General features: G+C 36.1%; 1 protein-coding gene across 1 annotated transcript in view; it reads right to left on the bottom strand.

Moving 5' to 3' along the window:
* The window catches only part of LOC121729636, an 87,527-nt gene that overhangs the window by 37,560 nt on the left and 22,102 nt on the right, over positions 1-27,865 (bottom strand). The window contains exons 2-4 of the mRNA XM_042118208.1: positions 14,887-14,967; positions 13,154-13,286; positions 2,354-2,444 (exon numbers count right to left, since the gene is read on the bottom strand). Of these exons, the coding sequence (XP_041974142.1) occupies positions 2,354-2,444; positions 13,154-13,286; positions 14,887-14,953 (291 nt within the window). The 5' untranslated portion in view covers positions 14,954-14,967. The remainder of the gene's footprint in view (positions 1-2,353; positions 2,445-13,153; positions 13,287-14,886; positions 14,968-27,865) is intronic.

Raw genomic sequence — 27,865 nt, 5'->3', positions numbered from 1 at the left:
TCATCAAAATACCATCGGTGTCCACTTTGCATATAAAGTACAAGTATCTATGTTAGTGAATCAGCATCCTTTTATTTTCGTTTGCCTCAGTGGCTATCTTGGAATCGCTCATTAGGCTCGAAAGCGAACTAACGGTATTATTCGAGCTAACTGCCTATTTACATATCCGAGAGCAACTTTATGAACAGTATCCATGCAATTAAACTGCTTGTAATATGATTAATCAATAGTGGTATTTTCTAATTAACTGAACAACCTTTTCTAATTAACTGGCAATGTTACAGCTACATTTAAACTGATTTTAATGTTTTCATTTGTTTTAATACTACATAGACGTTCCGTGCGCCTCCGCTTGCGAACTAGGAATTCGGGAACCGTGCATTTTCCCGGAAAAATAGCCTATTTTCCTAACTCTGGAAGTAGTCGACCAATTTGAAAAGACAATAACTTTTACCTTCCCTTCGACATTAAGGTCATGAGAAGCAAAAAGAAGAAAGTCAAATAAACTAACTCTCGTTCTCGTTTACTGTCTAGTTTATTGCTCTTCTGTAATAAAATCAAGGCGAAACCCTAAAATATTTGCATTGTTCAGAATGTTATTTTCCTATATATAAAATTCTCGTGTCACAATGTTAGGCCTCGTACTCCTCCGAAACGGCTTTACTGATTTTAACCAAATTTTATATAATGCATATTCAATGGGTCTGAGAATCGGCTACTGGGTACTTTTTATATTGATAAGTGCATTTGTTGAATAAATAATAGTAAATTATTACAACTCGAGACTGACGGTGACCATTGTTTGTGCGACGGGATAGCGATGGACGTTGCCATGGTGACATACTTATTTAGTCACATTGGTGAAACACTTTATACGGCAGAGAAACGTTTGCCGGGACAGCTAAATATAAAATTTATAAAAAGCTGGGCATGGAGATACTTTGAGTGCCGGGAAAGTACATAAGATACTTTTATTCCGGAAAAATGTACGGTTCCCACGAGATAAACGAGTTTTGGCGCAACGGAGTTGCGGGCGTCATACATTACGACAGTTAATATTGTTATCATAAACTCTAAAGCACATGAGAGTGAAAGTAAATAACACGTAATAAAGTTTGAGAATTATAGAGCTGGTTTTTGTGCTCATTACTCAGTAGCCAAATAGATGAAATATCAATCAAGTTTTTTACTACAGGTTCTTTAATAAACGTAGTAATACTTAATCGAAGCAACAATATTAATTATCTACTTCAAATTACGATAACGTTATAAAGTTGTTAAATACTTGTTATTAAGTTAAAGTTGAGACTTGTGGTCGTAACAAGTTTTCGCCTTTTATTCTTGGAAAGTGATAGAGGTATGATACTCATACTGACTTTTTACAATTAGAGGGCAAACGAGCAAACGGGTGACCTGATTGAAAGCAACTGCCGTCTCCAATAGATACTCGCAACATCAGAAGAGTGTCAGGTGCGTTACCGTAGTGCACTTTAAGAGAAAACTTATAATAATAATTTTCATACCTGATACATCTGATTCATCTTTGTAAAACCACATAATGAACTAACAGTAGTTGGAATACTTTTTCCTGGAATCATTTGACTTTTGACTTATGAGTCATGTGGTCAGTGACAGGTAATAAACCCACTTACACCGCACAGTAAAAGTGTGGTCAACCGCTAAAATCCCATGAAAATTCACACGTACTAGATTTGACATACGGAAATGTGCGGTCGGTACCGATATTATACTGGTACACTAACGAGTAGGTTATGTATGACGGTACCAGCGAAGAAAGTAATTCATAGTCCGATTGCTGACCTACGTTATTTGACCGGGTTATGCCAACTTTATATTAATTGTGATCTGCCAGCTGGGTTTGACATAAGACGACCAAATATGAAATAACGTACTCGTCGGTCCGCCATCTGTTTATGAATTAATTTCTCTGATGGTACATGAATTGACGGAAATCATCGAAATCGCTTAACAGCTCCGGAAAATCATGTACGTAAGTGGTTGGAAATTCGTACTCTCATGTGATTATGTATTTACATAATATGACTAATATTATGTACGTTTTCAGTCACTTTCGTTGTGTTTTCATTAGGCGTTTAGTGTAAAGTTTTAAAATTAGATTCGCTCATAAACTTTTTCGTGATTATTAATAGTTAACTAAGTCTAATGGCCTGTTTCACCACTTTCTGTAAAGTGCCTAATAGGCTATTCACAACTTTTTTGACAGATTCTCCATACTTGATCTGTCCAGTTAATAATTGGTGTATAGGTAAATCAGGAAGTAGTGAAACAGGTCCTTAAGCTTATTTAGAGTACAAATGAAATGTATAATTACCGTTGGAGTAGCCATAGGATTGTTTGCTTGGGTATCGTTTTGTAGCAAACATCTGGTCTCTTGCACTGGAGTCAGGGGGTTGAGGACAAAACTGAAACAATACAAAAACACAATCAAAATAAAACACCTACAAATTTATCTGAAAGTTAACTAGACACCTCGTTCTAAGAAATCTCTACGGATGCAGCTGCCTAGTTAATTTGAGCGAGTTATAATATGCATCTTTAATAATAATTACTAACATTATAATTGCTCGCCAAGCCTATGAAATACAGAAGGCAAAAATATTCCTAGAGATGTTAACATGTCGATAAAATCTGATTTATCGATGTCGATAAAACATAGAATACATTAATAAAAATCACTCAGCAGCTTTAGAATCTCGAGAGGGCCTACTGCATTTATCATAAGTGAGTTCGACACAGGCATGACATGTTATGCCAAAGTCAATACGACCAGTGCAAACAACTTGTCAAGAGCGTGCGAGCTGTATGAATCATTCTTATTTGTTATTTCATCGCATTCGTTTGTTTTGTGAATAGTTGAATACTAAAATATGTAACATTGCACGTAGTTTTGAGACTATGAAAAGTTTTTATCTTAATAAGGCTTTTGAAAAGCTAAACACTTTCATTATCACCTTATGATATACAAAGGCGGATGCAGTAATCGGATTATAATAAAATATACCGGGAAATATAAAGTGCGACTTGTAAGTACGGGACAGCGGAAATTATGCGAGAAAAACAACAGGAATAAAACTAAAGCTATCTCCTGCAGCGACAATGCCTATGGTCGATATCCGCTTGTCATGAAGTAAGTGTATAGTATATCGATATTTCATCATAAAAATTTCCATCCCTAGCTTGCGTGTAGGGTTCTTAGTTTTTATTATTCATAGGTTCTTACTTATAAAAGCAAAGAAACTTTGACTTTGTAATTTTATTTTTGAAACTACTTGTAAGTTGTAGAATCTACAGTATGGATTTTTGTACTGAAAGATTGCATCTTGAATAAGATAATTTTTTTCTAATAAAGTAGCACTTTACTTCATATACATTCGACCTTAACTCTAGAGCGTAAACGCATACATTACTTATGCGAGGCCAATCAGCATTGATCGCGCGCATCCACGCGAATTCGCGCGGATGCGCGCGCCTTTTTAAATTCTCAGAAGTAATAAAGTACCTTACCGCTTTGGAGTTAAGGTTGAATTTGTTATGTTCAGTTTTAATAATTCGCTTCGATGCGCTCCGACTCTGCGTTAGTATAAATTGACCCTAAGTGTGGACAGCTTTATTTTCTCCTAATCACTAATCACCTGCATTAACACTAATCATAAAGTAAATACAGGCCCTTAGAAAAGCCATACTTTTTATCTTCATACATTAATTTACGAAACTATACTGATTTGTTTCAATTCAATAAATAGGCTGAATTCTTTAATTTGTGAGCCAGCCATAATATGTATACGATAATTTCCGAAGCCTTTCTCTGTCATTAAGTCGGACTAATTGAATATCAGCTGCTTGATGACTAGAAATTTATACTCTGCGATGCATTTTCTAATTATGTTATGCGATATAAATGTCTAAGTCATCTACAAAAAACTTTAGGATTACTATTACTATTACTATAAGTAAACTAAAAGTGTACTGTATAGGGTTACTCTTGTAAGTCAAAGATTTCAAATAATTTACAACGTATTTTCAACATGAAAACTTTTACGCAACAAAATGGCACCAAACAGCACCAAAGGGGGCGTTTAAGTTAAACTGCCGCACTCAGATACGAGTATTAATAATCTATATGTCGCAGCCGACTGGTCTAAATAGCCGTTCAATCAAACAGCTAGCCCTTTGACTGAACAACGCCATTCAATCACACGGCTATACGTCGTTTAGCCGACTTGTTGACAACGTTGACGTACAACGTTCAACACTACAGCTAGACGACGCTTAGCCAACTGGTTTGTTTTTGTTTTGGCGGGGGGCTGCACCTCCCGATCCCCCCTTTTATTTGACGGCGGTCGCCGGCTGCTGCCGCAGCACGCTCGCTGCGCTCGCTCGGCTTCCTCTGTGTTGTGGTCTAAATTCTAACTTAACCTAACCAACTTTTGGACTTTCTGGATTATGTTTGTTTTTGTTTTGACGGGTGGCTATGTCCCCCGAACCCCCCTTTCGGGGGAGGCTGCGTCCATCCATTTCATAATCCCGTAATTTCTCCTCGAATATTTGTTGAAATTTTAATTCACTCGTATGTGCCTCCACAATTTTTGTCTCTTTAATAACACTTGTAACTTTTATTAACTACTTTCTTTCCGAAAAACAACCACAAACACCAGCAAATACCCGCTAGTTGACGCCATATTGTAAATAAAACGCACCTAGCGCCGCAGCGGTGCGCGGCGCGCTGAACTACTTCAATTAGACGGCGGCTTTTGAATTAGCTGTAGTGTTAAACGTTTTGAGCGACTAAAATATTCAATATAAAAGCTAGACGTGTGATTGAATGGCGTTGTTCAGTCAAAGGGCTAGCTGTTTGATTGAACGGCTATTTAAACCAGTCGGCTGCGACATATACATATAAATAAAATTGGAGTGTCTGTTTGTAATATTGAAAGAACCGTTTTGTACTACATGCATATGAATGTACATACGGTACATATACCAAAATAGCACTTTTTACAAATTTTGTCTGTCTGTATGTCTGTCTGTTTGTTCCGGCTAATTTCTGAAACGGCTGGGGCAATTTTAACGGGACTTTTTTTGGCAGTTAGCGTATATAATAAGGAGTAACTTAGGCTACCTTTTAACCGACTTTCAACAAAGGAGGAGGATATATTTTAAATTTTTATATTTGTTCATACGTATTTTGTAGATATATCAGCCTGCAGACATACTACTATAATATTATTGCCGCGGACGAAGTCGCGGGCAACAGCTAGTATGACATAAGTCCCCTACATTCTGCGAAACTCTTAAAATCTGATTGACTCTGAATTCAAATTAAATGTCTCTGCTGTACGGCCGTAAGCATTTTAATTACATACATTATTTTCTCTAGGCTTTATAATATTTTTGTATTAAAATCTAAACGGAAATATCAAATTCAAATCATATTCAAAGAGGGATGCAGACGTTTTATCTACATAACGCATCAATAATTTTACATGGGGAATGTCATTACTTGGTAGTGGCTTTATTTATTAAAGTGTAATTTAATATTGTATTAAGGCGCGAAGAAATGTTAGGATGCATATTATTTACTTTTTCTTAGACACTCTATCAGTATAGAGTTAACTCTTAAAAGGCCATAATTGGCTGATGCAAGCGTGGCGCAGGGGGGGGGGCAGCTACCCCCCCTGGATCATGTTGACGTCCCTACTAAGTATATTATCTAGTACTTTTATCTATAAAAATTAAAAATTAAGAAAATGAATTTTGCCATTTGTTTGCAATACATTATTTTTACAACTAAAAATTATTAATTTTTTATTCTTTATAAACACCTAGCTTATGAAAAATCTGATTGCCCCCCCCTGGCCCAGAACCTGGGTAATTTGCCCCCCCCCCCCTCCCCCTGGCCCAGAACCTGTAGGCCTACTACGAAATTGTTTTGAGACTCAAACAATCGCACGAGAATGCCGCGTCCTGCCCTAACGACATCATTTCACGTCTGTTAGAGTGGGACGCAGCATTCTCGTACGATTGTTTGAGTCTCAAAACGGTTTCGTGGTACGGCCCCTGGGTACGCCCATGTGCAAGCGATTACGAATGTGTAGAGTATATATTCGTTGATGCTTGCCAAGGACAGCTAAGGGGCTTACCGCTTATTCCACCTGACTAAATCTAGACTTCCTAATTAGGACCCTAAAAAGAAGACTAATTAGAAGCTTCTGATTCCAACAATCAGAAGCCACACGTCTTCTGATTACGATCCTTACTTTCTAAATGCTATTTCACTTGACTAAATTTAGTTGAATCAATTTAGACGTATAAATTTAGTAAGCCCTTAAGCAAGCGTGGTAGCACTGATGGTTTATTCATTAGTTTACACAACGTTAAAAAAAGCTCGAATAAATATTAACATATTTTATTTAACAGCAGACATATCTCTTCGAATACATCAATAGTCATATATTCAAACGCGTGTTAAAAAGTAAATCACTGTGCCAATGATGTTGATATTCCGCGTGCGTAGATGCGCCGGGTTTGTGGCTTCTTAATGACAGATCGCCGCGTTACACTTACTGGCTAACGGACGGTTTACCGTTCCACCTCGACATCTACTTACGGTGGCTTAACATAATTATACAAATAAATTACATTTTAATCCAAACTATTTATAGAAATAGTATAATTTGTTTTATATTTACGTGATGCATCACGGATTCTGCCCACATAATATCGTTTGCGTGTCTCGACTTTCGAAATGGAATCCAAAAACATTAAAATATTTTTGTGTTTCAAATCTCGCACCTTTTTGCATTATTTAGTAATAGAACATTAGGCTTTATGACCGGCACTGAACTGCAATTCAGTGTCCAGTGTCCGTCTATATTATTCCAGTTGCAATTTAGCGCTGGACTCGATCACTGGATTCTAACCCGCAAAAATACAATTTACAACATTTTATCCATCTGTTTCTTTTGATATTTTCCGCTGCCATTTAAAAATTAAAAATTTAAGTAGTTCCGTTTCGAGACTTTTTACTATTACAGTGATACTAGTAATAGTAAAATGTCTCGAAACCTACGAATAATAAAAACTATATTCGTAGCTCGAAACTGAATAAAAATATTCCAGTATAAAATTTATTTATAATACATCATTCACAAACTTCTTATGCCATTACATAACGGTTACTTAATATTAAATCAATGTCATCGAATCAGTCATCGCAATTCTTGGTCAAGGTCACTGGGTAATTAACATTATAAATACGTGTTACTTAACACCAGCTCAGAGTTCTTTAGGATCAATTTCACTAATGCTTGTTAAAGTTAATCATTTACAAGATATTATGTTATCTGATACCTTCCGCCTTCTTCGTATGAATAGAGACGACATGTTTTTTTAGAAATTAATGCAAACGGGCTTAGCATAATAAATAGGTCCAAGATTATTATTAGCCACACAATAATTAATAAAGAAATCTGTATTAATACAATACAATTTTAATATTAATAGGTCGGTTATTTATTATTTAGGCTATCTACGAGCAAAATTCGTTCTTTATTTGATTTTGCAAATAAGCATTAAGTATATTACAAAATTTCATCTGAGGTTTATATGCCTAAGAATTGATGTTATGTACAGAAATGTTTTAACCTAACAGTAATATAGGAGCCTCGGTTAATTAGTTTTCCGCAAATTCATTTCCTAATGTTAATAAAATTTATGAACAGCTTATCATACTTGCAAAGATTCAGCCGTAACTTATTTATGCTTATAACCAATAAATCTAAAGATACTCCGAGTGAAATAACATTAATTCTACTTGTAAATTATAGGTTAAGAGTCGACTGTAAGAATTATTACAAATCGTTACACCTTTAGTATGTTATTAATGTAATACGTAGCCCTAATGGTATACGTTTTGGTATCGTGATGATGTAATTAATCTTTGATAGACCTCTAAACTAACGGTCAAAAGGTTGGGTTTAAAATAAATAATATTAATTATTTTCCACTTGCTAATGAAGTGTTTGAGTAAAAATAAATAATCATAAATCATATAATTTATGATTATTTATTTTTACTCAACACCTATTTTGGCTCTATTTAAGACCTTGCACATTAAAGTTTATAAAAAAGTAGCACAAAAATGTATCCTCTAATCTAACCTCTCATAAACCTAACTAATGCAACACAGGTCGAAGTTTTCGTACAAATTAGTAAATTATAATCGTACTAGCGACCCGCCCCGGCTTCGCACGGGTATAAAATATATAACCAGTGTCCACTGAAAAAGTGATTAAAATCGATTCAGCAGTTTTGATTTATATTCATTATTACTACCAGTGGCCCGCATTGGTCGGTACCGCCGCAAAAGTTCTTAAATATGAAGTCTCGCAATTTTTAAATATGTAATATCTTCGAAAATATTCATTTAAATCATATCAAAGTCAAAATCAAAGGTTTTTTTCAAACACTTTCCGAACGTAGATGCTACTGGGGCCTACCGCCGGTTCGGGAACTAACCCGGCGAGAAGAACCGGCGTAAGAAACTCGCACGGGGCGATCTTTTACCAAAAAGATGGAAAATTACAATGTCATTATGATTAAATAAAAAAAACTAAATACAACGAGTGTACAATATTACAATAAAATAATATGCTGTAAAGGGCCATATAGATCTATATTAAATCAACAATATTGTATTTAAAGTGTTTAATTGAATAAGGATTAATGCCGTATTGGTTAAAATCGCTTCGAAAATTTGCCATTATTTGTCGTTAAAAGTAAACGACAAAAAACTGTTATTGTGGGATATCCATAAGAGATAGACATAATATAGACCTTTTCAATGTGTACAATATACATATAGACCTTTTCAATGTGTACAATACTTGGTACATTATTTTCATAAATCTTGTAGGGTTCAGCCTGCGTTTGCAATGTAAGCGGAAAAAATGTAATTATTTACGACATCACATTAGAAACCCCAACAATAACAGTATTTCTCCACTATTTAATGTTATTATATATAAACCTTCCTCTTGAATCACTCTATCTATTGAAGAAAAACGCATCAAAATCCGTTGCATAGTTTTAAAGATTAAAGGGAACAAAGAGACATGAGGGAAAAAAGCGACTTTGTTTTATAATATGTAGTGATACGGTACTTGATACATTAAGGGGGCGACTAACCCTAAAGTGTCGATTTTATAATTCATTTTTATAATTGAAAATAAGCCCCGAATTCTTTCATTTTCTAAAATTAGATACTACATTATATTTCCGAGAATTCGATCTGACCAAAAACACGATATCTTAAAATTTTCTCGATAGAAAAAAATCACAAAGGTGCATCAAATTTTCACGAATTTTTCATTTATTGCCATAACCGTGCATTGAGCTAAGTTAATATTTTAACACATTGTATAAAATTCTATCATTGAGAGATCGACCTAGCGGATTTTTAAAATGTTGTATATTTATCGAGTTATTGAGAAAAACCTAATTTGGCGATGAATCCGCGTCGTTCTTTTTCACCTGGCATATGAAAAACGGGCGTGAGTGTGAAGAGAGAAGGACGATGTTTGATTTTTGGGGTTAGTCGCCCTCTTAACAAATCGGTCTCTAACATTTTTGCCAGATTGACATGCACGATCCGAAAAGCCGTAAACCTCAGACATACATATAATTAAAAAAAGTGAACAAATGATTGTGTATGTAAAATGGCGGCTATCATTACCGGAGCGGCGCCTGCGCAGTGGCGCAGCTCATCAATCAACGCTGTTGAAATCTGAAGAAGCCATCGCATCATCTCTCACCACATCTCCATCATCCATGTATTTTGATCCGTAGATAAATTAATTTTTATAAACTATCTAACCATCTCTTGTATTAGTCTGTGACAATGCGATAAAATGATGCTGTTTAAAAAAAACATGTTTTTTGTAGTGAATACGTGGAATACGTGATATGACTATATACTACTTTAGTAATTTACATCGAAACAAAAATAGCAATACAAAGTCTACTACGGAGTGCTACGCGCCCTCTACGAATTTATGACTCAACATTAGCTTATTTTTGTCGATCTTTTGTACGTCGCAAACTTAATTTTATTCAAAAACTATCTTACAAAAACGACCAATGGAACAACTTCAAACTTCTACGAATACCAAAGAAAAAACAAATGCACCATTTGTCTCATATATCGAAACAGTTACCGATTGTTACGATATTCTTCGTCCGTATTTCCCAGTAGATTGACTTGCACATACAATACTGTGCGCGGGAACCTTATCTCATCTAATTGAATACCTACCGAATTGGTTCTGATACCGTTGGAATCGGTTTCGAAGAATTTAATTGAATTTGTGGTTAAAAAACTAGTGCTATGATTAAAATTGTTTGTGACTGGATGTCTGTGTTTTTAAGGTTAAAAAAGTTTGATTGGATTAAAAAAATGTAAAGGGGAATATTCGTCTGTGATTGAGGTCGATTGTGCCTGCTATATCTTTGGAATCATAGTATTTTATCATGCCATCACGTGAAAAGGTACTTACTTAAGAATTATCTAGGTAAGCAGTGGATGATTTTTTAATTACAAGTAGAGCTATTATAAAAAGACTATTTCAATATTGGATTTCATATTGATTTTATTAGTTATCTATCCTGAATCCTAACGGCATTGATTCTTAGATTACATTTTTAAATTACATACCAGCGAGAATTTCATTAACACTACAAAAGCGATAAACTCATTTTATGTTGCGGCGAAACAAAAGGTCTATTTTCAATCGCAGTTTAATATAAATTGAATATGGGCAAACCGCCAATTGTCATGAGATCCACAAAGACGTATGATCACTTTTACTGTTATCCAATTTGGAGCGAACCTTTCCGCTTTTACACGGTCTGTGGCAGCGCGAATTTCATTGTTACAGCGGGGACGTGTGTCTGACTGACACACATACCCCGACCTTTGGCAGTCAGTCAGTCGATTTCCCGATCGATTAGTGGATCCACGTCAATCTGATCCGATCTCAGACATTTGGGTTAGATGCGTCGTGATCGCAGATACGTTCGATACGAGAATGACGAGTCATGTTTTTGATTAGACGAAATCGGTATCATTAGTGAGTTATGCTTCTCGACTTTAACAGTTACCTGCATTCCATTGCCGTTTGATTTTTATTAGGTTAGGCCCGTTTACCAGTTATAATTGTAGACTGATATTCAATTGATCTGATGTGATGAGTTTCATTAGATCGTATATCGTCTGAAGTACCGACATTAATGCAAATATAAACTTGAATATTTTTACTTTAATTGCAATCAAAGTTCCGTAACCCACGTGACGGATGAACGGAGGATGTCTTGGCAACTTCATGGAGTTAAAAAATGTATGCTACACGCTACACGACTTATTTGACGACATTTTGTTACGAAATATACGGTTTTCTAGGGATAAGATGGTCTTGTAGCCAGTTCGTAAATTTTAATAAGCCTATTTAATTAAAATTTATAAACAACGTGTCCCATCACCGGTGTCCGATCCTTTAATTTATGATGTTAGTAATGGGAATTAATGCTATTTTCTATTAATTTCATTAACATGCTAATTTTGATGTCACAGCATGCTAAGTATTATTGCTTTGCTATTCTAAAAACGAGGCATCGTGAATTATCTGTTCGCGTCGCACCGCTCGCGTCGAGTGTTATTTCCCATCGAGTGAAAAATAACAATTATTAGCACCGCGGTGCGAAACAGCGCGCATGTGATTATTATCATGAACGCAGAATATTGCTACGCACGATAATATTATCAATCGTATTTTTTAGCAAGTACGATTAATTTAATTATTGCTAATGGGCATTTAGCAATTAATTATTATTGCTAATGCTATTATTAACCAACACTAATGTATGGCATATATTAAAGACAAATCCGCTATCTTTTTTTTTTCTCTGGCCCTCATAGGTACTAATCTGACCAATATTTCACAACAAAATCGTTCTTCTAAACTATGACTTCAAACTTCAAATAAGATTTTCCTCAAAAACCCATTTATTACAAAATACACAATTTTGTCCTTAAAATTTGGTTTTTCTTTGTTTAATTCCTCGAAATTCATAATGTACTACCTGTGTGACCGTAGTTCACAAGTTTAGCTATCAAATGAGACCTTTTTTATCTTCATAGGATATTTACATGAGAAGTATTGGTCAGATTAGTATGAAAGCCCGAGAAAAGCTAAAATGGCTGCCATTATACAACCGTGAGAGAGAGAAAAAATTGTCGATAAAATATGCTATACATCATGACATTTAAGGATCGGACACCGGTGTCGGGACACATTGTATACTAAGGCCGGCCATAGACGGAACTCATCTTGCAGTTGAAAGCGACTGCAAAATGCGGTTGCCGCACGGCTATCTGCAGTTTTCATACGAAATTCATTTTATATAGACCGCTCGAGCAGTTCTTGAGCGGTCGGTGCCAACGCGACCGCTTTAGAGCAGTCAATCCCAACTGCAGTTTGTCTATCTCTGCGGTCCGTCTACAGGGCCCGATCTAAGGGGGGGCGAGCCGGGCATTTGCCCAGAGCGGCAAAAATGAGGGGCGGCGAAATTGACTTATTCCTTTCTTTCAACCTTATTTTTTTGTTGGGGAAATGCGTTTACGCATCTCCGGCAGTCTGGGAAGGGCTATCGGGGTATGTGGGACTCCGGTATGTGGGTAGTAGGTAGGTAGGTAGTGTTCCTACTTCCTGCTCTTCCGCTTGAGGCAGAGCCACGGGATACGCGGAATACACAACCGCGACTCTGCCAGCGGATGCTCCTATCTTCCAACCTAGCCATCCACCACTTAAGTTTGAGAATTTTACCAGCTAACCTACCTTAAGTTTGCTAGTGGAAATATTTGAGTATTTTACTTAAATGTTCCTCCCATTTTCCCCCAACAAATATGTTTCCTGTATATGTAAAGGGCGGCGAAAATGATCTTTGCCTGGAGCGGCTAAATGGCTAGATCGGGTCCTGTCCGTCTATGGCCAGTCTTAAAGGTTTATTAAAACAGACGATTGTCGCTTTTACGCCTATAAGATAAATGGCACTCTACCTGAAGGCAGCCGCCTGGCAGTCGTTCTCCTCTCTGCACCAGCCCTGGCACTCGTAGAGCGACAGGTTCCGCACGGTGTAGTACGCGGTGCCGGGGAAGTCGACATCTGTGAGCTTCTCAAAGGCAATTCGACCTAAAAACGAGGAAATGTTAGTAGTTTCTTGCGCTGTCATCTATAATAATATTGTACATCTGTCTGTCCGTCTCTTACCAGTGTACGCTTAAACTTTTAAGCTGATTATGAAGAAATTTAGGTATAGAGGTTACTTTGAGTCCTAGGATAGGAATTAAGTCTTTTTTCTGTCCTGCCTGCCTAGCATACGCCAACGAGATATCTCACTCTGTTTTTTCGATGTTTGATGGTTTGTCTCTTCATCTCTATTGACCCTAGCATGATAAACATTTTTTCTCGCGTAGATCTATCATCGAAATAACACATTTTATAGAGTTTTGTCAAGATAATGTCGAGATTTTAACATTATGAGACGAGTAGTTTTAAATTATCTCAAGAATAAGATATCTCGTTGGCGTATGCTAGGCAGGCTGGTATAATGTACGTTTCCCGCACGTTAACGAATTTGACTCAACGAAGTAATAACCAAGTTCCACTTATAAATGTGTATTATAACTCTTCGTTCGCCAAGATCCAAATGTACAATACATTTGGATCTTCTGGTCTGATCTTCTGGTCAATACATGAGAAACGTAAACGCTTTATGATATATTTACTCTAAATATGGTTCCTGCTTTCTATCTCTGGCAGTTAAGGCCTCTTAAAGACGCGAAGAGGTTTCACTAACGCAATATTGACTTTAAAATGGTCCTCCCAGCTCGACCAACAATTCCTACAACTTATTTGCCCGTGTTTAAATAACCGCTACTTACGGAAGTATGGGAACAGGCAGCAGCGGTATAAACGCATACAATGGTACTAGAAACGTTCGAATTCCCAGGTATTGTTCAGTCTTTTTATTTATTAGCTAAGCTCGTAATTCGGAAAAAACCGATAACGGAGAATCGATAAACGAATAATCTATTGAAACGGTTCGTGATAGACAATTAAAATTAGAATAACTCTTATTATAACAAAAAAGTTAAATATGTAGCGAACTATATCGACGTTTTGTTGTTATCTGAAGTTACGCGACATTATAACTGAGATGACTAGAGTGGCAGTCGACTCATTTAAGCCATCGCTTGGAGATGGACCTAACCTCCAAATAAGCCAGATGCCCAAAGTGTCCAGGCATACTCCCATTTAAGTGAATGGATAAATAACAAACGCCCAATAACGCCCGGGCGTGCTACATGGGTGTAACAAAACTAAGTGATAATACTTTAGGGTGTGTCACTGTGAAAGTAGCAGTGCTAAAAAGCACCAATTTTTTTCACCTTTGTATAGGGAAACTCGTGACGCTAGGGCGCTTGCCCATACAAATCACAAAAAAATTGGTATTTCAGCGCTGCTACTTTCACAGTGAACTCTTTACAAGAAACATAACAATATGCTCCTTGTGGAGAGTTTACTGTGAAAGTAGCAGCGTTGAAAGACCAATTTTTAACAAGTACAAACTTGTTCCATGTAGAGAGTTCAATGTTAAAGTAGCAACGCTAAAAGACCAATTTTTTAAATAATTCCTTAAAGTATTATCACTTAATTTTGTGTCACCTTGTATACACTGAGCATAACATCCCGTTGGGTCTAAAGATTTAAGGGTATGGAAGGTACTCACTCAGCACGAATGATGCTTGGAGGAGCAGTAGCGCCAGTCGTGCCCAGTCGAACACGTTGCCCCTCATAATGCCACTTCCACCTGAAACAACAACGCAAGGAATTTAATATAACGACCTATCTATATGCATCACGAAAAACGGGATTGTTTTTTTAACCACAAACTCATAGAGCTACAGTAACTATACGGTATACTGTGCAATAGCACAAATTTATTAATAATTATATATATTATAATGTTATTATTACAGTCTATTTATTATCGTCAAATCATTGACAAATTATGCCTGGCTCACTGGATCGATTTTCAGAGGACGATGTATAATGTTATAAGTACTTAAGCTGCTTTTATTTCGTGGTCAAGAGTACATGTATGAATAAAATCTTATATATAAAATTCTCGTGTCACAATGTTAGGCCGCGTACTCCTCCGAAACTGATTTTAACCAAATTTTATATGCATATTCAGTGAGTCTGAGAATCGGCTACTGGGTACTTTTATATTTATAAGTGCATTTGTTGAATAAATAGTAAATTATCACAACTCGGGACTGACGGCGATTATTGTTTGTGCGACGGGATAGCGATGGACGTTGCTATGGTAACATACTTATTTAGTCTCATCAATAATATAATACGGGCGAAATACTTTATATGGCAAAGAAACGTTTGCCGGGACAGCTGGTAATAACATAAGAAGAGCACCATCAAATTATTATAAGTACGTGGAGAAATCTCACATAAGTAGCCCACCAGTCTACCATTTCGTGAAGGTAATTGCACTGATACCACCATTACCAGTAAGTAATCGATTTATTCATTTATCATTTCGCAGGCATATCGCTTTCACTCACCTTTTTACAAAACCGAAATGAAAGTAAGCCGATCGTATTCTTCACTGAAATCATGATGCATGTTTAATGAATCGAACAGCTTTCGATTTGAACTGTTCTGCTCGATTTAACGTATTGAATAAAAAATCAAATTAAGCACGTTTAACGAAAGTGTATCAGTTTCATCTACGCCTGAAGCGAGTGCCTTTCGTTTTTACAGTAGCTGTGTAACTATATACTGGTGTATCACGTTATAATAATGTACGTATTTGCAATTAAAATCTCAAGGCACGCGTAGCTTTGCCGCAAAGAAAAGTAAGAAAAGTTGTCCTTCTCCGCGATTGTCTATGTGCCGAATCTGGTCATGAGACATGAGTCATGACCGGCCTTGCAGTTTCGGGGCCTATTTGATGCATTATTTGAAGATTTTTCCTTGTAATGAATTAAGTATAAACAGGTATTTAGTACGAAGAGGTGCAACTTACACGTAGAACATAATATATTTTAAAAAGATCAATTTTTGGGCGTCCCTAAGCACACATCTGAAGCACCCAAGCACATTTCCGGAGACATTAAGAGGCGTGACGCTCAATCCTACTCTAACAGTTGTACAGTTATTAAATACAAACAAACACTCGTAAACACACAATTAACCCTCACATTTGTGGACCATGACATTGCGCCAAGTGAAATGAGCGATTATGGCATAATATGGCATACGGTTATACCCGTTACCGCCAAGCAGGGCGTGATGCTAAAACCTAATTAAGCGCGTGCGCATATGTCACGTGATGACAGTTATGTCATGGCCGGCTCGTGAGCCATGGCTAAGCGCGAGCGGCAGCCACCGTGGAGATGGTGGATTGCCTAATTTAACGGTGCATTCGATTTAGAAGGGTTTCCTAAGTCCTCAATCGCAGTGACAACTTTTTGTTACCTTTTTACTATTCGTAACGGTGCCGATTTAGGCTCATTGTTTCACGTAAGTTGGCCAACGGCCGTAGAATTAAGTTCTTTTTGTAAATTTAATTACACAAGCCACACACAATTTAGGTCGTACTCGACTTTCAGTGCAATCATTTTCTTTTTTTAAACAGTACATATTAGGTCTAGTCCAAACTAGTTTTCCTTCGTCATCAAACGTAAATTTTAAAAAAGTTTCAACACACACCACGAATTAAACCTGCCTCTCGAGTCAGCAGCATTAACGAGGACATTCATGACCTTGAATCCCGAACCGAAGGCTTCAATCCTAAGCGGTGTGACCCCACGAACCAATTACGGACCGTGACCGTCAGAGTTGGGTACCGCGGAACAAGCGCTACCGAGTTCACTGGGACGTTGAACTCTATATACAATGATTTCGTTCATATTCCACAAATCGATCTAAGATTCTTTGTGTGTATAGCGGATTGGTTAACACGATTGAGATTTTTGCGAGTTGCAAATACACGAAGAGAAGTTTTTTGGGTAAAAGTCTACAAACATAAAGAGAACCATTTTTTTCTAATCTGGGGGCAGAGCATAGGCACGGCCGTACCATACTTTTCTCTTAGCGGTTCGCGGTTATGTCTTAAAAAATATAACTTATAACGCAGTAATCATTCATTTTACCGCGTGTATATTTATGTCACAACTCAGATCATAGTCCGACTTCCACTAGGTCAGTTTTTTTTAAGTATCATTATAGAGAAACATAATGCGATCGGTACATACGTGACCCAGTAGTATTGGGTCAGGCGATCACCTGTCGCACGCATAACGCATTGTCTCGCGCGGTACCGTTACGGTCAAGTTCAACGACGAATCTCATCATTTACATATCAATCATATTACTCACTAGCGCTTGTGCTCGCGACTGTACATTGAATTGTATTTTTGTGTGTTCTGTAGACTGTAATTACTTATTGAACAAAGTGTTAATTATCTCAGTACTAGATGACGCCCGCAACTCCGTTGCGCCAAAATTCGTTTAACGCGCGGGAACCGTACCTTTTTGCAGGATAAAAAGTATCCTACGTCCTTCTCCGAGCCTCAAAGTATCTCCATATCAATCATATTACTCAATAGAACTTGTGTTCACGACTGCACAATTGAAATTTTGTGTGTTCTGTAGACTGTAACTTATAGAATATGTTATATATTATACATATAATAATATTATACAGAACAAATAAGTTCATTTGCATTGAACGGTCGCAGGTCGCAACGGCAACATGTACAGATATAAGTTACGACCCTTATGTATTTTTTTTATCTTATCAAACATTTTTTTTAAATCATCTAAAAACAACTCCTTAGGATTTCAATTTATCGAACAGGCCTCTTAGGATATAGTATCAGGCGGTATCAGTAACACTCTAAGTAACCGCAATAAATATCTATGAGCAAAGTGCGAATACCTTTTAACTAATTTATACGCCACTACAGTATTCACGGAGCTTTAGCGTAAAACAGTGCATTAAAAATAAGCCGGTGTTGCATTACAAAAAACGAGAAACAAAGACGGCGCACGCGGCATAAAATATGTGACACTCATTGTATGGGCTGCAGTCTTCTATTTGGACGAGATAGCACGAAACATTCTAGAGTCTAGAGTTCTAGACGTTCAAATTCAGTATTTGTTTTATTCAACAGTCCTGTTGCATGTTTATCTCGCCTGGAATGTCCGTCGCCGACACGCTAGGGCAGCTATATACTCAACCTGCGGCCCGCGGGGACTTTATCAGTGGCCCGCGTGAAGTTAATTTAACATCGATTGTTTCAAGATGAGTGGATTTTTTTGTGGCTAATAAAAACAGTGCCACTTGTTTGTTTTCCACTATCAAAATGATGATTTTGAACGTTATTTTTTTACTCGGAAATAATTTTAAGTTGCGGCCCGTGACAACAAGACTAAAGTGTATTTGTGGCCTGTTCAGAAAAAGGTTGAGTACCGCTGCGCTAGGGGCTGCGCTATTAAGACCGTGTTATACTACAGCAAATTATTTTAGGTATAGCGGTACCCTAAGATTGATACCTCAAGGTTTCTATTGAATTAAAGGTTGATTTACATTTAGGCAATGGACATTATGTACTGATAAGGATTGAATACTTTAATACTGATATATCTTATTTTTCTTCACATCCGTTTACGAGGAATGTAAAATATGTGTCCCTGTGTTTATACTTAGATTTTGTTGATAAAAATCGTACGCATTTACTTAGAAATCTCGTATAGAATTCAACAAAACATCTTTAGCGATTTACGGTCTTACTACAAAAGATTTAAACACCTGTTGAACAGTTTATTAGAGAAAAATTCAGTACAAAATGGTCGCAAAACAACTGTTCAATAGATGTTTAATCTTTTGTGGTAAAACCGATAGAGTTTAGGCGCAAATCTACAACATTAAATTTGTAAAAAGCGTAATCGCAACTTTAGTCCGATCTTATAAAATATCTCCACTTTTATTCTATCTGGGATAAACATTCTTTACATCAATACATCTATACATATTTTTTTTTTTTTTTATAAATAAAATTGGAGTGTCTGTTTGTAATATTGAAAGAACCGTTTTTTACTAAATGCATATAAATGTACAAAGGGTACAGACACCAAAACAACATTTTTTACAATTTTTGTCTGTATCTCTGCCTGTCTGTTTGTTCCGGTTAACCTCTGAAATGGCTGGAGCGATTTTGGCGGGACTTTTTTAGGCACATAGTTGATGTAGTAAGGAATAGCTTAGGCTACTTTTTAACCGACTTCCGAAAAGGAGGAGGATATATTTCACTTTTTTTATAAAAGAACCTTAAAAAGGGATTTTTTTTCCCTTTTTTATTATCTTTGTTATCACATTTTGCTGACGCGGACGAAGTCGCGGGCAATAGCTAGTAAGTCCGATAAATGGAGATAGCGATATAATATCGATAGAATCGGACCCTCGGGCCAGCGTGTCACACAACATAATGTGAACTTTGATTGTCGTAACCGTCCATTACGCGCGAGCACAGTAGTTGCCTGTACAATAGGGTTGTCAACTATCCTGTTTCCCCAGGACATGTCCTAGTTTTTATAGTGTCCTGGGACGTCCTGAATAATTTTAAAGCATCGTCCTATAAATTACCCAAATTGAAAATATTGTTACAAACAAACAGTTGCAACAATGTAAAATAAACAGTTTTATCAATAAAATGAAATAGTTTTAACTATTTCATTTTATTGATAACTTAAATTGTACCTTTTTTCTAGACATTAATTTCGCTATTGCAAGTTTTCCAGGCCCCTTAGACAAATAATCTATGGTTAAAAACGATGACGAAATTCGTTATCAAAATGTATGCGGTTTGACATAAACCATCGCTAAATGACATTTCGATTGCAAAGACTAATGTCAAATCCCATACATTTTGATAACGAATTTCGTCATCGTTTTCAGCGAAAGAGACTTTGGCTACGGCACCTGGTTTGTGTAACTACACACCTTGTTAAATTTGATATTGGCAACCCTACTACGAGTACATGGAAGCTGTGGAGATAGGAAACCCGTTTTCCTGGATCTAATGAAGCTATTTTTAACCTTTCACTTCATGTGTTCCTAGTATTCCAGTTTGACGTATTTAGATTTTATGAATTCTATGATTAATTAATTCATTTTAAATGCTTTTAACGCGTCATGTTATCTATACAAAGCTATCAGGGCTGGACCGGCTTCGATGAAAAAAATCGCAGATATAAACAACATGGAAGGATGAACATGGATCATGGGAGAAAATGCGCAGTCGCGGTCGCGGGAAAAAGCTAGTTATTATTAGTAAATATTTGTTATTCATAGTCGGTTTTATTATTTGACGAATGTATGTCACTTGTCGTTACTGTAGGTCCCATAATATTTTACTAGCCTATTGAAATATGCAGTTAACACAAATACGGTAATGACATAGAACTAAAATATCATGTTGTTTAATTATATTATTAAGAGTTTTAACGACCATTCAAAGTTGTTAAATTAAAAACTTAATTCTCTGCGATTGCAGGAAGTTTAATTTATAAATTTTATTGCAGTCTCGAATTTGTCATCTATTACAGACCTATGAAATAACATCTAAATTCCAAATACTTTTTATTTGAGTTACAAGAAAATTAGGTGACTTTGTTGAAAAAAAAAAATGCTTCATTTAATAATTAGAAGTAGATTTAGTGAACTTTTTTGATTGTGGTAGTTTAAAAATTTCTAATTTGAAAATGACTTAAACAAAAAATAATCAAAAACATTTACTGCACACATTCACATAAAAAATACGATAATTTCAATATTCGGAGCTTAGTGCGAGCTTAGAGTAGGTACTTGATTTTTTCACAAAGTCCTTAGTTTTAAATTTTAATATAATATTATGTTCTTTAATATTTAATAATAATTTCTGACCTAATTTTGCTCTACAATGGTACGGAAACTTACATGCGCGAGTCCGACTCGCACTTGGCCAAATTTTTAAATTTTCAAAATGTGACGGCCATAGGCCATAGCAGCAATTGGCTTGGAAGACGCATATGCCATTAAAAATACTTTATTTACTATTTAGTAGGTTCAGTTGAAAAAAAAACTAGCTATAAAACGCGCTCGTGTAATATAAACCACTCCTAATAAAGACGACTGTAAAACGTGTACGTAATCATAAATATAGAAGTTTATTTTATACAGAACAAATGCGCTTTAGACCTTTATAACTTACAAGTCACAACTGACAACACAAGCAGTTCCTATAGGATCCAAAAAAGGGCAATACTTTTAATAATAAATTAATTTATTGCAAACTCTACAAAGCTTAAATTGAAAAAGTTAAAAATGAATTATAATCGCTTTTATAGTTTTAAAATACCATTAGGTTGGGTTGCACCAGAGGCGTGGTTAAAGTTTATAGTTAAGGCAAATTTAACTTTAACTGTAACCTTAACTTTGACCGGAGAAATTGACAGATGACAGCTGGTCCAACAAGGTTATAAATGAACGTGGGCGGGGGCGCTGCTGGTAAAGGAGAACTGTCAAAAATGGCGTTTTTGTATGATGACAGCGTTAGTTCCTTTTTTCGCCACGCGCATTTAAAACCTTGTCGAGCTCTATGGTTATGGTTAAATATGGCGTCTTGATGGCGTCCAATTTTAACTTTAACCAAAGATTTGACACTTTGCATTGTACCTAGTTAAAGTTACAGTTATAGTTATAGTAAAAGTTAGTTGGTGCAACCCAACCTTAAACATTAGCCTGGATCACGGCAACTTCAAACAGCCAAGTAGTACTAAATTATTACAATAAGCGCGCAAAGGTCAAACAATCTCATAGCTTTCTTTATTTCAAATGTTATTTTGATTGTTACTTTCACTTATCATTTCCATAGCAATTTCGTTTCGATCAATTTATAACAATAGATTACGAGACAAGTGCAAAGTTAATAATAATAAATCATACGGATACATAGTCAATGGGAGCCCGTACCTCCCACGAAGCGCGACCATTTAAGCGGGGCCCGTGATAAATCGCCCGGTGTTCGAGTTCGTGATGGGTTCGCGAACAATGGGAGGTCAGATCACGTTGGTCCATGTCTACGACATTCTGCGAAAGGCGATCGACGGCGAAAAGGACCGAGGCCAGAGTTCAGGAACGCATTGTTTCAGCCGCAAAAGTTATGGTACGCCGCGGTCATTCGTTTATTTTTATTGACATTTGACTCGGCCATAAATAAAGACGTATACCCAACTGTTAGATACAGACATAGATATAAAGCATGGACTGATGTAGACGTTTGGTACTGACTACTATTACTGAACTATAACTCACTGGAGTTATAACTCTAAGTATCGTGAAGTTCATCGTCGTAAGTCGTAAAGGTCTGGTCGTACAAAACGCAATTCAATAAAAGACGAGTTAAGAATAAAAATATCTACAGCTATATATATGGCTAAGATTAGTGTGAAAACCTCGTATAATACGGCATGACCTACGATATAACATGGCTTATAAAAAATTAAATTAAGAAATTAAAAAAAACCCGCCAAATAACTTTAAAAAGTAATGAAATAATATATTTTACTGACTTTAAGTTTAAGTAATTCCTAAGTGTAAAGTGATATTTTAGTCCATAATTGTTGTCACGGTGTGTCGGGGGACCGCCAACAGTATCTCTTGCATTTTGTATCGCCATGTCACTGATTGTCTCGATTCTATTCGTATAGATTCTATTACTATAATTTTATGTGAAATCATACATCTATATTAGCGGTCCCCCGACACACCTTGACAACTATTATGGACTAAAATATCACTTTACACTTAGGAATTACTTAAACTTAAAGTCAGTAAAATATATTATTTCATTACTTTTTAAAGTTATTTGGCGGGGGTTTTTTTTAATTTCTTAGTTTTATTTTATTTCATGCTTTTCAAACTTGTGTTGGTTATAGTGCAGAATAATTCCTATCAACAGGATCATATTATATCCCAATGAATACGATCTAGGAATGTCCTTTTGGATGAGGCCGTCAATATGAGTCCAAACATGAAACCTCCACTTTGGGTTCATATGGAGCTCGGCTCCTATAGAATTCAGGTCCTACAGAATCCTGCTGTAACAGCAGCATGCAAAAATTTATTGCTTATTACGTCTTACTAGTTCTTGCAATTAAAATGAGCCCAAACACGAAATCATTGCTCTAAGTTGGTGAGGAGTTGGGTATCCTATTGATTACCAGGTGATGCTGCAGCACCAGGTCAACTTTCCATTAATGTGTAAATATTCATAAATGTCACGAACTAGAATGCAATAAAGCACACCAAACGACTGCAAGTTGCTAATCGGCCCTTCACGAACCAGATGAACCGCGATTTCTCAGCACGGAGCAGGCTGATGATGATGAACTATAGCTAAGAACACTGTCAATTAAGTCAGCTTTCAAACAAAAAAAACTATATTAAAATCGGTCCACCCGTTTGGATGCTACGATGCCACACACACAGACAGACAGACAGACAGACAGACAAACAGACAGACCGACAGACAGACACGTCAAACTTATAACACCCCTCTTTTTTGTCGGGGGTTAAAAATATATTATGTATGACGTTTGATCACAGAATATATATATAATTAGTACCTTTGATGAGATGATTTGAAAGTAAGTGTCTAATGAAATACATATTTCGTTCAATTTCACGGCTTTTCATTAAGTTTGATGATTTTCTGAAGCCGTCACTAAAGTCTTCATACAATCATGTAGGGTAAACTCGTAGTATTAAAACAATAAAATATATTGTGCGCTTATTATGGGATGGGTCGTTATTATTATTGGCTAGATTCACACAGGAACACAAAGAATCCATCAATTTGATATCTCACATAATTTTCTATCATTAAACTTCACTTTCTCACCATATTCCCTTTAAAAATTAAATTAAATAAAGATTGATAACATTAATAGCGTAATAATTTTCAAGAAGGAAGTGTATTTTAAACGGCCTTGCAATTCTTTTGTTTTTAGGGTTCCGTATCATTAATATTAATTAATTACAGTGACAAACGTCATTAACATTAGTTAATTAGATAATACGAGCTTTTGCCCGCGGCTTCGCTCGCGTTAAGAAGTATTATTATATACAAACTTTCATCCCATATTTTAACCCCTTTGAGGTGGAATTAATCAAAATCCTATCTTAGCGGAAGCCTACGTCATAATATCTACTGCATGCCAAATTTCAGCCCGATCGGTCCAGTGGTTTGGGCTGTGCGTTGATAGATCACCATGTCAGTCAGTCACCTTTGAGTTTTATATATATAGATATATTTTATGGCATTAATATTTCACATAATTGTGATTTTATTTCATTGCAATCTATACATATATAATAAAACTGTAGAAATGACAATTCTGTACATTAAAGATATTAAAAAATAATAAGCAGGGACTGTCACTACATCGCTATAGAAGCCAAAACTGTGGTTAGTTTTTTGTCTGTCTGTCTGTCTGTATGTTTTGGAACAAAACATCACACGAAAACTACTGATCCGATTTGAATGCAGTTTTCACAGATATATTTGTATTCTTCCAACTTAACATCTGGTGTATAAAAAATTTTCCCCCCACCTCTCTAAGGGGTCAAAAGAGGGGGTAAGATTTTGTACCAAACTTTTTTCTTTAACACTAAAACTACTGATCCGATTTGAATACGGTTTTCACAGATATATTTGTCTTCTAACAACTTAACATCAGGTGTATAAATTTCTCTCCCCCCACCCCTCTAAGGGGACTAAAGAAGGGGTCAGATTTTGTATCAAACTTTTTTCTTCAATGGACTTACTTTATATTATTAACTGTATATTCCAATTTAAAATCTGGTATTTAAAATTTTCCCTCACCCCTCTAAGGGGGCAAAAGAGGGGGTCAGATATTGCATCAAACTTTTTTCTTTAACATGAAAACTACTGATCCGATTTGAATATGGTTTTCGCAGATATATTTTTCTTCTTCCAACTTACTACTACTTCTTCTTTGTACATAATTGTCATTTGTACAGTTTTCTTATATGTATAGATGTGTAGATGCGAAAGTGTTTGTTTGTTTGTCCTTTCCTCACAGCCCAACGAAGCAACCAATCGACTTCATTTTTGGTATAGACTTATATATTGGACCGGCATGGACCAGCACTCTTTAACACCCCAGATACTCCACCCAGCTTTGGTGACCCCATTACACCCGAGCCAATGCCACAACATCGAAAGGCAAAGGGTGGACGCAAATCGAGAGGAACTGGAAAATGCCGGACTAACCCCCTGGGCTCCATCTGAGGCCCAAAGCAAGAAGATGACATCACCCCGGAAGGTCAAGACTTCGATGACAGCCCAGTCAAGAAGATGACTTCCGGGAAGATGACGGCAGCCACCAACCAGGTAGCCAACATAATACGACACTTAGAGCCCCTTCAGGGCAAAACACTTTTTGCGAATATAGAACAGATCATAACATCATACATGACAAAAATATATGAAATGTAATCCGACGCAATACGATATCATAAAAAATAAAAATGTATTTATATTAAAAAGAAATTAATCAGGGCACGAGCCATCTAGGCCTGTGGAGATAGGAAAAAAAAAACATATAGGCTACTTTTGGTCTTGGATAAACATCATGTTTCCAAAGGAGATTTGCAAGAATTATTCGTATTTTAGGCGATTTTAGAATTCCACGCGAGCGAAGCCGCGGGCAAAAGCTAGTTAAAGATAATAATCACAGTGCGATAATCTTCAGTTGAACATACAACCTCCTCTTTTTGGAGGCGGTTAAAAAGCTGTTCATAATAAGACATAAGTTTAGAGTTATTGCCTATTTTACTGTTTTTCATCAACGTAAACGTAACTTTTTGCTGTTGAAAATTCATAAGCATGGCGTCTGTGAGATTAAAATAATGTTATTGCCATTTCGCTATTCGCAATAAAAAGGCTAACTACCCTCAACTGCGACCGGCGCCAGTATATTTAAACCATTTTATTACGATTCTAACATCACCTTTATGCAAATGACATAAGGATTAATTAAAGAAACTTAGAGGTAAAATAATTCTGGACAGTACAAATAATGGCCGACATCGCCTGTTCACAACCCACACACTACGCACTTGTCATAGTATTATTCAAATATCTTGCATTATTTATAACTAACATTCGTACATTTGCATTATGATTAATCGCTCTAGATTCTCGAATACTATTCGTAAGAACAGTAAGTCACATTTTACAAAATACAAACCTAGATTCAGGGAAAGTATGAAAGGACCGGAATTAAAGAACGTTATGTCTAATAGCTCCACGTTGGCACACACCGGAATGCACAAAACGAGGCAGGTCGGCCTGCAATCACTTCGACCGGATTGATCGGTCTCTTCGCATATGGGGTCCTTAAATCCAACAAGATACAATCTCGTCTAAGTTAGCCTTTAACCTCCTAACCTAGGTTTATTCATGTCATCAAGCTTCATAAAACGTGCTTAACATTTAGTATTCACTTTTACTAAACTAACTACATTCTTGCTTTTAAAATTCTGGTTTCAAAGTAAACATAAACGTATCTTTAACGATATTTTCACTCTCTAAATGTTATAACAGATTTCCGGAAAGTGGGTTACGAGTAAGGATAACGCTTGTAGAATAGTTTATGCTGGTACCGTTATATTTTAGTGTACATTTCAATTTTCCTTCTAACAACTGCTATATTCTATTAACAAGCATATTTTACAATTAAATGAACAATCTCTAACCATCAGATAGGTTCATAAGTATTGTAAGCACTTACGCATTTTGTCACAGAGCGCTTTTCTTCGATAAAAATGGCTTTAAACCTATCATCCCTTTCTGTATTACGTCGCTGATAAATGACATTAGAATATGAAAACATAACCTTATGACCTTATCGAAAACCATCACATTGTGATTTGTCATAGGTAACACATAGACTATCAGCAAAGCTGATTACACGCATACCAACATGAGCAACATAATATATTGTCTTACAACAGTCCACACCTTATGTAACATCAATCGCCCCGTCTGACATGGTCTGACATGGTCGATAACGATGATTTGTGGCCCTAAGCTCAATTTGTAGGTGACAAAACAGTTGATAATATAATCATTAATCTCTTGTGAATATATTGGAGGTACTTAAAAATTTAAGGTACTTGTATTATTTGATATGGTAGATTATATAGGTAATATCTTAGAGCCTGTTTAACCACTTCCTGATAAGGCTATCCACCGATTAACTTGACAGATCAAGTATGGAGAATCTGTCAGAAAAGTTGTGAATAGCCTATTAGGCACTTTACAGAAAGTAGTGAATACCCTTAATATTTTTGGGATATCAAATACATGTTTAACAATAAAATATATAGTGTAGGTAATGCAGAAGATATCTACTTAATATAATTAAGCAAGTGTCACACGTTATGAAATAGTAGATAAATAGGATGTCCATAATTTATTTACCATCTGCGTACTCGACTACCTTTTAGCAATGAATAATGAAATTGAATTGAGGCATTATTACTTTTTTATCATTGTGCTTGTGACAGGCAGGATTGGTGAAGGCTATACCTAATACTTGAATTTAAAACAGAC

Source organism: Aricia agestis, chromosome 8 (assembly GCF_905147365.1).
Source record: "Aricia agestis chromosome 8, ilAriAges1.1, whole genome shotgun sequence".
Classification (NCBI taxonomy): Eukaryota; Metazoa; Arthropoda; class Insecta; order Lepidoptera; family Lycaenidae; genus Aricia; species Aricia agestis.
This window is presented reverse-complemented; position numbering and strand designations above follow the sequence as displayed.